The 12,637-nt window shown below is 45.4% G+C and overlaps 1 protein-coding gene across 8 annotated transcripts in view; it reads right to left on the reverse strand.

Moving 5' to 3' along the window:
* The window catches only part of PHACTR1 (phosphatase and actin regulator 1), a 261,903-nt gene that overhangs the window by 82,070 nt on the left and 167,196 nt on the right, over positions 1-12,637 (reverse strand). For all 8 annotated transcript variants that reach the window (XR_012644501.1, XM_074987675.1, XM_074987673.1 and 5 more), the window contains one exon: positions 3,619-3,949. Coding sequence is in view for 7 of the 8 variants with exons in the window: in XM_074987675.1 (XP_074843776.1) it covers positions 3,619-3,949 (331 nt within the window). In the remaining variant the exon portion in view is untranslated. The remainder of the gene's footprint in view (positions 1-3,618; positions 3,950-12,637) is intronic.

Raw genomic sequence — 12,637 nt, forward strand, 5'->3', positions numbered from 1 at the left:
CATTATGAAGCTAGTGACTGTCTTTTCAGAAGGAACAGTTGACATTTTTTTCCCTCGAGTACCATAAATGTTACCGACGTTCTGGACATTGAGTGTAATTTAAATGCTTGCTGTATTATTTCATCACTGAAATAATCATTGAGGCACAAGGAAGTAGTTACAATCGACTCAAAAGAAACAATCAAAATCCATTCTGTACATTAATGTGAACTATAAATCCTTTAAATGTGATATCAATATTCATCTCACTTTTAAAAAAATATTGTTTTTGGTGATGGGAAACATTTGTTTTGTTCTGGGAACCAGATTCTTGCTTGTTCAGGTGTTAACAGGTAGCTCAGCTGCAGTTTCTGGTAGATGATAAAAATAAATAAAAAATAAAATACCCTCCCACCAAATACTGCATTACTTCCTTGAAACTAAATGTACTTGTAAACATAGACTTAATGGAAGCTAAGAACTCGGACTATCCATTGCTGAGGTGGGCGGTGGGGAGAACAGATGCCACTCTGAAGTCATGTGAAGAGAAATATTGGTTTTAGAATAATGAAGTTTGAACATACTGTGGGCCAGATTGTGCAATTAACACCTAGACTTGTGCTAGGAATGGTGTGAAGCTGCAGCTGCTCTAGAGCAGCGGTTCCCAACCTTTTCAAGATGGGGACCCATTTTGACAATTCAGGAAGACTTTGTGACCCAAGGCAATTCAAAACCCGGGGGTGGGGAGAAGGTTCTCCACCAGGAAAAATGAATGCCCCGCCCCCGCCCCTCAGCTTAAACCCCTCTCAGCCCCAAAATGCTCCCTGTGTCCCAGGCTTAAACCCCTCTCAGCCCCGCCTCACCGCCAAGCTTAAACCCCTCTCAGCCCCCCCCGCCCTTCACCTCCAGGCTTAAAGCCCTCTCAGCTAGGGATGCCAGATTTTTGGAAAACTTATGAGGAACAGGCAGCCTCATGTGCGGGATCCCCAGCCAGGGCTGCAAGTCCCACGTACAACTACCAAATACTGGGGTTGGGGGTCGGGACCCTGGCAGCCCAGCAGCTGGGAGATGGTTGGGGTGCTGAGCCCTAGCTGACTCCCAGACCTCCCCCTACCTGCTGTCCCCAAGCTTAAACCCCCTCAGCCCTCCTGCCCCACCATTTCTCTCACACAAGTGGTCTCTTGTCTATTTAAATCGCGTTTAGTATTCTGTACAATTTCCTATCTTCCTGTCACTTTACTGGTTTCAATAAAACTGTCCAGAGCAAACTGCCCAGCTACCGCCTTGTGTTTTTATTTCCCGTTTAGCTGATGCTCCTGTATATAAATTACAGCACCATTCAGATTGCTCTAATTTATACCAGAGACTGGTCTGGCACCAACAGGGTCTCCAGGACCAGGCCTTAAGCCAAGGGTGGGCAATATCTTTGACAGAGGTGGGGTGGGGTGGACAGGACACCTCAAGGACTTGGTAAGAGGTCAAGGGCTGGACTCTTCCATGATAATAACAGAGGTGTGAGGTCTGGGATGGAGGTTGGATTCAGAAGGGAGCTGGGGATAAGAGGCTGGGATGCAGGAGAGAGTATGGACTCTGGGAAGGATTTTGGGCGAAGGAGGGGGTTGTGACCTTGGGCAGGGGAAAGGAGTACGGTGTGCAGAAGTGGTTGTGTGTGCAGGGGAGGATTCTGACCTGGAGGAGAAGAGCAGGTAGGGGATTTGGGTTGTGACTGGGGGGTAGGCAATTGGGGTACAAGGTCTGGGAGGAAGTTGTGACCTGGAGGAGGGATGTCGAAGGGGGTGCAGTGTCTGGATTACATGGGGTAGGGATGAAGGAGGGAGGTGTAGGGGTGCCAGAGGCAGGCTCTGGCCTAGAGGCAGTTACCAGGGGTACTCCCGACCAGTAGCCCAACAGTCTCCTTAGCCACACTTCCTGCCTTCCATGCTCCTGCCTGTGTCCACAGCAGCTGCAGGGACCGTGTGTACTGCTCTGGACTGAACCCTGCAAGCCCAGGGGAGGGAAGCGGAGCAGTTCGCCATGATGCCAGCCTGCAGACAGACAGCTCCTATTGTCCAGAAATCGGCCAATGGGAGCTGTGAGATTTTGCTGTGTGCGGGGGCCGCACGAGAAGCAGTGTTCACCAAGCCACCTTGTCTGAGCACCAAGTGGAGGTGGAGCAGGAAGGAAACCGGCCAATGCTCCATCAGCTTGGAGGGCCAGATGCAGCCCACAGGCTGTATTTTGCATGGTCCTGCCTTAAGCCATACTTCCATTGCTACCCTTGACCTACTTTGACCACTGAGGTCCAGCACTCATATTACTGCTCCGCTAAGACTACAAGCATTCTGTGTAAAAGTTCCTGCAGGGGACTACGTTCTGCACTGCAGGGTGTAGACACCGTTTCCTAGCAAGACATTCGACATGTTGTGTAATTTGGGGGACACACCCTCCCTGTGGTGAAAGCCTTAGAACTGGATCGACCCTCCCTGAATTGCCCGAGTGAAAGCCACAGGTGAAAGCCAGTGCTGTTCAGAAGGCTGTGAATTTGTCCAGAGACAAGTTGGTGGAATCCCTACAAGGAAGTCACTCCACTGGGAGACGTCCTACATTCAACTGGCTCACTGTACACAAAATACATGTGGGGGGATCTTGCATGGGATGGTATTAGTATTCTGTACTCTCTTTGCAGGCTGCAATGGGATTGCTACAAAATGGCAGTGACAATTACGTTGTGTTTGTACACTCACTCACCCTATGTGTATCCCTCCCCTCCCCACAACACATTTATTTTATTTTATTCCCAGATGAATTCTAGATTAAATTAAAAAACCTCAGTGTCTTACACAATCCACCATGTGCTTCCTCCCGCTCATCAGTGGTATGCTGATCCTTTGGTGGGCCAATACATCTGATCTTTATTATTCTTTTGTAACTCCTCCACGTTTTTCCCATTTTCTTTTGTCTTCCATGTGACAATGGAAGACATTTGGAATCCGTGTGTTATGTTGTCACGAACAGAAGACTCTTAAGAGCTTTTTAATTTAGTGGCAGCATAGACTAATGGCTACAGCAGGAGACTGATTTGGGAGACTTGAGTTTTATTCCTGACTCTGTTGCTAACTCGCTGCATCAACCTGGGCAAGTCAATTAATCTGTCCATGCTTCAGTTTCCCCAATAATGACTTTGCTTTCTTAAAGGTTTTGGATAGTCCCATGAAAGACCCTCTATCAATGCAATGTACTGGTTGAACCTCTCCTGTCCGGCACCCTCGGGGCCTGACTGGTGCTGTACGAGAGAATTTGCTGGACTGTAGGACGTCTATATCCTCTAGCAGTATTACCAACACTTCCACAGCTTTCTGGGCTCTTAGAAGACATTTAGGGGTACATTTCAGCTAAATAACAGCACAGAACACTGAGAGCCAGGACTCGTGGCTGGAAACAAACTTCATGGGACCATGAGCAACATGACCACACCCATGATAAGTGGGCATCTGGCTAACTAAAATTAATGATGATTATGGATGCTGCTGGATGAGAGCATGCTGGACTAGAGAGGTTCAACCTGTATTATTGTATAATGTTATGTTCTGATGCAATAATGACACAATATAAATCACTTCTTTTAAAATCAATCATTACCTTTCTAGCCTCTGCATGGTCATGGCCAGCGTCTTGTTCAATTCGTCGATCATCCGGCACCCTGAAGGGTGCATAGGTAATGAGCTGGATCCAGAGGGCAGATGCTGGCTGTGGCTGCCATATGGAAGCTGGTGCTGGTGGGCTGCTAACTGGGATGGAAGTACGGAGTGGTGGTGCGGAGCCAAAGGCTGCTGGGAACTCTTCTGCATGGAATAAGACGCAAGAGAGAGGTCTGGCCCCCCTAAAGGCATGCAAATCATGACTTTCTTTGGCGGTAGCGGAGGCGATAGTTTAACTGGCATACAAGGCAGTTTCATGGGAGCGCCAGGATCTAAAACACAAGAATAAGAGGCACAGATGTAAGATTGAATGGGATTAAAAAGAAGACCCCTCAATATCTACGTAGGTAATCAGTGTTAAAGGTGGCCAGAAAAGACAACAGAGGAGTCTGCATTGGACTTACCCTTTCTTGCTGGTGACAGCAGATATCGCACCTACAACATTCTGAAGAATTTTCAGAAGGGAAGTTTTCACGTCGTAACATTTTTGAGCCTCACAAAAATGCCTTAAATATGTAGAATATATCACAAATGGGGTATAAGGATAATTCAGCAAAAATGGAGGGAAAATGGTATGATTATATTCCCCAGCTCTATGTAGTGCTTTACGTCTTCAAAGCACGTTCTACAAGGGGCTAACCCAGACAACATCCCTGTGAGCTCTTTGTCTTTATCCCCCAGATGCCCCAAGTCACAGAATGAATCATTAATCACCACAGCAGGGATTAAAGCTCAGGAATTTCTGGCTCTCACTGCTACAGTCTGACTACCGCACATCACAGCTCACATTTTTTGCAGAAGATTCGGTCAGCAGAATTATGCTACAGAAAAGAATATCACAAATGGGGTATAAGGATAATTCAGCAAAAATGGAGGGACAATGGTAGGATTATATGCTTTTATAAAATGTCTGACAAACAAACCTTGTTCTGGATACCTCTGGTATGCATTTTAGCCATTTTAACTCCATAGAGGATTCCTAAAAATACATAATTTTGTGGAATTTGCTCATGGGGGAAAGATTCCTGTTGACTTCCTGAGGAACCAGATAAGGCCTCAGAGGTGCATGTAATGGAGACCTGGAGAGCTCTATGCAGATGTAATTTCAATGCGCTGGTTGCCTGAGCTCACCGGGGCGGAAGAAGACTTGTTGAGTTGCTTTATGAACACTTCTAAAAGGTTGGAGACCCAGTGAGAGAGCTGGAGGTTTGAGAACGAGGGAGGTCATGGAGAAGTAGCCGCTTGGGGTTGGGGATAAGAGAAGACGGCAGTTTACATTATGGACTGATGTTTGAGATTATGGGGAAAGAAGGAGCCAGAAACGCCTCCTGAGGTTGGGGGAGGGAGTAACCTAAATGAACCCTGTCAAAATTCGAAATCCTCTGGTATTTGGGGACAGTGATAAATTCAAGTCTGACATTATATTGTTATTAGAGAAGCCCTACACTAGCATCTAAAGGTCCCAGTAGAGGAGGCACCTGCAATGAAGGATTCAAAATGATACCATGCCCAGGAGCTGCACCGTCCCCCCACTCCTGCTCCTGGAATTTCACATTTTTAGCCTCTCTTATTTGAGTTCCTCCACCCTGCTACAATACAATAAAGAGATAAAAGAGACAACAACTTCTTGGGACTTGACCAAGCCCAGCACAGGTTTCAAAGACCATCACCTGTTTGTGAGTTGCATCATAGTTTTTAAAAGCACTTCTACAAATATTCATGTTTGTACTACTCAGCAATAATCTCTGGATAGTTATTTGTCATCCAGGAATAGAATCCAAATCTTTTAACTTTCCACAGTCTATTTCTGATAAAATCAAGGCCTGATGCACCTGCTTATGCAGAGCTGAATATGGCTCTTGAATTTGCCTGAAAAAACGAAGCTCCCTCAGCCATTTCTGATACAGTCACTCTTCTAAAGCGGACTGGTTCTCACATTTTGTAATCAGAATTTGTTTGTGCTTGTTACCCAAACACAGATTAGGCTAAGCGGTCAAGTCTCCTGTGCATGAATGAACAGTAGCTGTGTTACTTTTGTACCCTGTATAAAAGCACATATGGGCTTCCAGAAAAACATGAGCAAGACAATTTAAGAGTAAAGTGAATAAAACTCTGGATAAGCCTCTTTTGCAATCTGTAGTACCAAAACATTTCAGTGCACTATTTCTCCAGGATCGCTTTCTATTAAAAGATGTGCCTGAGCTCGAAAGCTGAGGCCCAGACCTGCACTTCCCTAAACTTCTGTAGTAGCCAGATGTGAGGTGTTTGGTTTGGTTCAATCTGTGTTGAACTGCAGTGAACAGCTTTAGTTCATGGAAGTGGTGGTATTCTGGATGGGTGTGCTGTCCTAATCACAGAATTTTGTTCTGTGTCTGAAATAGCGTAGGCGCCTGCAAGAATTCAAAGTGATACCATCCCCAGGAGCTGCTCACTCATGCTCCTGGCTGAAGAAAAAGCTAGAAGAGGCAATTGAGTATGACATTTTGTGTGTTTCTGAAGTACTAAAAAAATGGTTTTCTGTTGGGAGCAAGCGCAATTTGTGAGGTGGGCTGAGGCACAAAATAGAAATGCTTCTTTTTTTTTTTTTATAAATAGCATTAAAATAAAAAAGTATATTTTTCTGTTTAAATGGACATATTCCTTTGCTAGGCCTGCAGCCCCACAACAGTTAACTTGGTGGCCAATAGCCTGAGGTAGTGTATGAGAACTAGAGCTAGGGAGTAAAATTCACCAGTTTAGTTTCATTAGTGTGAGAAAGGCAAATAAAGCATAAAAGAGTAAGATTTATAAAATTCAGCCAGAGCTGTCTAAAATATGATGAGCAACACAGATAAGGACATTTGGTTTTTTTTTGTTTGAACATATGGGGCTAGGGTACATCAGCATATCTTCACTGACTTCAGTAAAGGTGTGATGCCAATTTTACACCAGCTAAGGATCTGGCCCATGATTTTTCACTTCATGTCCACACATCCTTGAAAAATAGTCATGAACATCTACCAGCACAGAAATAAAATTTACTTGTCTACCTTAACCATAACAACTGTTTACCAATGAAAATTACTTTAGAGGAGAATGACTATAGCAAAGAGGAGCATTTGAGCTCTTCACTTGGTGACCATAGGCATTGCTCTGAAAATCTGACAATTGTCTCAGTACAGTTTTGGTTCTACATGAGGAAAGTTTTCAAGAGCTGGTCCAAGCTTATGAGCAAATTCCTCTTCTCCAGTCAAACCAGTAGGCATTTCATTGTCTGCAGTGGATTTCATCTAGTGTAAATGAGAAGAAAATTTGACCCATGTTTGTAAGGGATTATAACTGATATATTAGATTGTCCCAGTCATATTCTACAGTCTTCTACAGTCCACGGTGTTTTTTGCACAAGGCATATGGACAGTGCCTAGAAAGGCATATCTGTCAATATGTGTACAAGAGTAGGCGAATAACAAGCAGGGGAGGGGAAGTAATGAACAACAACAAAAATCAATGCTATGAGTCCTCTCAGTGGAATGTTACTGCAGTTTTAAATCTTTGCACAAAGCACTGAAATAACAGAACAGTAGCAAATGGCCCCGAGATTAATCTTTTCTGGAGGAGGTGCCTTATATCCACTATTATCTATGATAAGGCCAATTACGCAAGATGCTGAACAAGCTCAACTCCCCTGGCACTAATGGGAATTGAGGTAGCTCAGCATTTTGCTTGATCAGGTTCTAGTTATGCTGGATAAAAGGCAAATAAGGTTAGAAAATTAAACCTCGTCACTATTTATGACAATAGACGAGTTATATACAACTATACAACTAGAGAACGAAATTTGCAACACAACACTGGGACACTGAGGCAGCCCCTTCTTCTCCTCCATAATATGCCTGGCCATGTGTACCACCCTGTACACGGAAGGAAAATTTTCTTTTGATTCCTATGGCGACCAGCTGATGTCCTTTTATTACCCTTGTTGACATATATATAACTGGAAATGCTACTACTTGTTAGGAGTATCCAATTCCTTTAAAAATCCTACTCCTGTAGCTAACTGTGATGTTTTGTAGTAGCAAATTCTATAGCATTTAGGAGGCTGTGTTGCCCAGTGAGTAGAACCCTGAAATTGGAGTCAAGAAATTTGAATGATATTCCTGGCACTGTCGTTGATTGACTGTATGAATCTGGACAAACTATTTGACTTTTCTGTCCCTAGTTCCCAGATCCTCTAAGACTTATGACTATACACTCATTCCTCACTATACGAGCACAATTGGTACCCAAACTTCTGCTCATAGGCACAAACTCATAAGAGTGACACTAAATTCCCATTAAAATACATGTAAAAGTCTCCGATTCGCTCCAACTACTCATAACTTGGCATAAAACAGTTGAGTTTAGGTAATTTTCTGATGTATTTGAATAGTTTGGCACCAGAAATAGGATGTAGTGAATGTATGTAGAGCAGGGATTCCCAACCTAGGGGTCGGGACCCAAACATGGATCCTATTAGATTTGTTAAAGGTCACCAGCTGGGCAGTTCCGAGCTACATGTCGCTGTTAAAGAAGCCATTTGCAGTTTCTTAACACTGCTGCTTCAGGCAGGTATCTATCAATAGAGATAACGGCCCTCTCCCGCAGCTCTCTCTATCACTAGGGATAGCAATTACCTTATGCCTAGGTGATGAAAGCTTAACACTTGAGTTAATTGGTTTTAACGACTGTTACCTGCTGGGAGCAGGAGGGCTGGGGGAGCCATCCTGCCTAGCAGACCCAGTGAAGATGCTGTGGGAGGAGAGGGAGTGTCTAAGGCTGGGGCCATTTAGGGTTGAAGGGGCAGGGGGAGAGTCTAAGACTGAGGGCAGTTTGGGGCTGCTGGGAAGGTTTAAGGCTGAGGGCAGGTGGGGGCTCTGGGGGAGGTCTAAAGCTGGAGGTGGTTTGGGGCTGCTGGGTGGGGTTAAGGCTGGGGGTAGTTTGGGACCGTGGGGGGGTGTTAAAACGTGGCTGAGAGTGAGGTCTGGGGGTTGGGCGGGGGGACAGGACTATCGCAGTAAACCCTCGAGTTACCCAGGGTTTGTTTCTGCAATTCCTGCGTAACTCAAATTTTCCTGCAAGTGGAAGGGAGCCAGGGACCACCAGGGCTGGTCAGTTTCCTGGCTCCCAGAATGGAAGGAGATGGGAACTAGGGGCAGGCTGGTTCCAGTCTCCCCATGGCTTGCAGGACCAGGAAACTGACCAGCTCATGGCTAAGAGCCTTCTCCCTCTCCTCCCCCAGCCACAGGGCTGTCAGACAGCTGCATGTCTGAGGGAAGGGAGGGAGTAGGCTTCAGCCGTGGGGCTTGCGGGTCTGCCTGAGGAGGATTAAAGCTCATATTAGCAGGGAAGTTCACTCATTTAGTGAACAGAGGTATGTATACGTGTCCCTCATTTTAGCGAGTACTCATATAACGAGGGACGAGTGTACTTACAAACGTGTGTAGAGTACATGCAGTTCAGACACCCTTAGCATGGGTACTCATGGCAGTGTAGACAGCGAGGTGCTGCTTACATGAGTAAAGACAAGCCAAAACCTTAGGGTTTGCTCCCTACCTGGCTCTCTGCTCACCCAAGCAGTGACTCCCACATCTACACTCCTGCTCTTAACAACGAAGCGTCCCCCTGCTTTGCACTCTCTCCCCATCACAGGGAAAGGCTCCTGAAGCTCCCTGCAGCATACAAAGCACTGCCCCCTCCCACACCAGAGCTCTTCCCTGCTGTAGGGAGCAATGTGGACACAGCCTGCACTCTATGTGCCACCACCTGTGCAGACGAGGCTTCAGAGGAAATGATCCAAAAGCGTATCGAACGTAACTGAAGTCTTTCCACTGACTTCAGGGGGCTTTAATCAGATCCATACTGAAGGGTCAAAGTCTGCTCTCTAAGAAGCGCATGCTGTCGTGGACATGGAGCTGCTATGTCAGAATTTTATGTTCTCTGGATGTAAGCTAGTTATTGAGATGAACCGCATAACTGTATTAGTTAGCTGAATGGTTGTGACAGACCTATATGGCTTTAATTCCATGGGGGCAGTCACCAAGAAGACCACAACAAAGGCCTTGGACTGTCTATAGGAAGCTTAAACCCACGTGGAAAATAAACACGAGGTTGGCAAGACGTGTGCATAATGTCTGCCATCTTAAGATGCTTTGCTCTGAAGTCCTTTGGTTGAAAATAAACACCACTCACATTTTAGAAGGCAAAAGCAGAGTCTGGTCACTGGGACATAGTTCCCAAGGACCAGAATTGCATGTACTGAGGTTAAACTGGGCTTGCTCAGGCAATCACATTCAGTGCCAGGGGAGAGCAAACCAAGGCCTTGTCTAAGAGTGGGAGAATTATACGTTTCCACCTCAAAAGAGGTGACAACTCAAAGCCTGAGTTTGGGGGAAGAAGGGGAAAAGGGGAGAAATACACTCAAACAGACTCAAGAAGTCAAAGATGCAGTTGGCCTAATAGCTGTGAGACAAGCACTGCCTACTGAATATACAACTACTGAAGTCATCTCAGGTCAGTTCTGACTTCCAAACTGTTTGCTGTTCTTTGGCACAATATGTACAGCAAAGGTAGGGGACTGTCTTGGGAGCACACACAGAGGGTACGCACTCCCTGAATGCCACAAAGCTCAGCTTTGTGGGGCTCTCCGTGTAGTCCCACAGGAGGCATCAAGCATAGGGCTGGACATTCTGCTGTTACCTTGCTCGTCACCTTGCCAGAGTCACAAGAGCTGTGGAACCAACTATCACCACCCCAGGGTCCAGCCTACTGTCATCCTGCAAACTGTGGGGAGATGATCCTTCCTCTCTGCTCTTGTTCTGCTGCATCCTAATCAAGAGTGCAGCATGGGGACTCTGAATGTGCACCAGGGACAGAATTTACCCCAAAATGAACAAACCCGTGTACACATTGGTGCAGAAAGCAGGAGCAGGTCTGACAGAGCAGAGGGCTCACCTACAGAGGGGTCACCAGACATGTAAATGCTAGGTGAGAAAATACTGCAGGCTGTGGAGATGATCTGCCAGGTAAATTTGTAGTGCCAAATAGTTGTGTAATGTTGTAACTAGCAATCAACTATGCTTTGATAATAAAGCAAGAGGCCTCACATTCATTGTTCTGGAACTCAATCCTGGCAAGCCCACATTACCAGTAGTTATATTTATGCACGTACAACACCTCCATCCCTGTTAAATGTTCACTTCTAATCACAGCCAGTTGCTCTGTATTTAAATTCTCGCTGTTACTCTGCTAGCTGATAGTCTCAACTTTACTGTATACAGCACAAATAGATTGTGTGTTCCTAGAACTAAAAATGGGACAAACTTCTCCTCTTGATGTCCAATGGTAGGAATGGGAAAGCGAAAAGATGCTAAAAAGATTTTTAAAGCTCTGATATGATTGTTGAATTAAAAGCACAGATTCTGTCCAAGGTCACACCAATTGTAATACTGGAGTAATCTCCCTGGATTCACAGAGGTGTAACGGTTTTGTCCCACGTGTTTTCCTCTCAGATTTTTAGAGAATTTCATGGATACCTGGCAGTTCATTCTTTTGCTCTGAATGGGGCTGGGTTAATCCCCAAAAACCCTCAAGTTTGGGACTGAAAAGAAACAGATTAATGGACAATGGCATGCAGGGGCACTGCGACACTGGGAGTTTCACTTTTCAGATAAGATAAACAACCAACATTCTGACTCCTTCTGGTCATTAAAGATCACCTGGCAATTAATCACAAGGCCCAAGCCAAATTAAGTCTCGGACAGTTATTTAAATTTCCCCTACAACTTCAACCAGATAAGGTACTTTGCAGTTCTTGTCTGTGATGGTTGTGTAGCTCTACACTACTACCCTCCACCCCAGTGGTATCTTCCTTTTAATAGGGGTGCTGAAGATGATCCCTGTGGATGATCAGAGCTTTAGGACTTTGGTGGATGAGCAGGGCTTTATAAATGAAGGATGGCTTATTATTAATGATCATATTTAACAGCTGGCAGAAGGATCACTGTAAAATAATTGGCCAGTGAGGAATACAGAGTGGTGAAATTGTACTGAAACATTTACAAGGCATGTTCTCTTCCTAGGCCTGACTGCTCTGTAGTATGAAAAGATGGATCTTGATGATCAGAGGAAAAATGCTGATTTTCCCTGTTCAACTTATGAGCACACTAGACAAAAGGCAACAGGGGTGTTCCCTCCACATACCGTGGAGAAGTTCTCTCTAGCTGTTCCTTCCATAAAAGCAAGATGATGGCTGCGGGGAGGGGGTGGACAGGGGGCAGGTACACAGGTCTGTGAACTACAAAGCTATCAAGACACCTAACCATAAAAAATTCCAGAGGAGGCCATCTTGCTCCCACCTGCTCTGGTTTATCTTCTACTCAGGTTCTTATATCCACCTCACGTCCATAGCACCTGGGCTCCCACCAGAACAGCACTAAGCTATGCGATGAGAAATTGCCATGTCCTATTCTCTTTCTCTATATTCATTCCTGCAGTAAAACAGGCTATTTTTTCAAAATTTAACTGCATTTATTTTTGTTTATTTCATATACCTCTGTGATATGAGTATCTGTTACCAAGGGCAAGGGCCTCAGACCTGAACAGAAATGTGTGAGATGAATCCTAGAGTCTGTTGGAGGGGAAGATTATGTCCCCCTACAGAACTGATCCACACAAGGTCCCTTGAGTGTGCCCCTTCAGTCATTTTGCAGACAGCTGATGAGGATTTGGCCCAGAATCCCTAGACAAGATACACACACATCTCTCAGAACTGGAAGGGACCTCGGGAAATCATCAAGTCCAGTCCCCTGCCATCTTGGCAAGACCAAGCACCATCCCCTTCTTTCCTCCACCCCCCCGCCATCCCAGATCCCTAAATGGCCCCCACAAGATTTGAAGTCACAACCCTGGGTTTAACAGGCCAAAGCTCAAGCCACAGAGCTATC

The sequence above is a fragment of the Carettochelys insculpta genome, chromosome 2, assembly GCF_033958435.1.
Source record: "Carettochelys insculpta isolate YL-2023 chromosome 2, ASM3395843v1, whole genome shotgun sequence".
Classification (NCBI taxonomy): Eukaryota; Metazoa; Chordata; order Testudines; family Carettochelyidae; genus Carettochelys; species Carettochelys insculpta.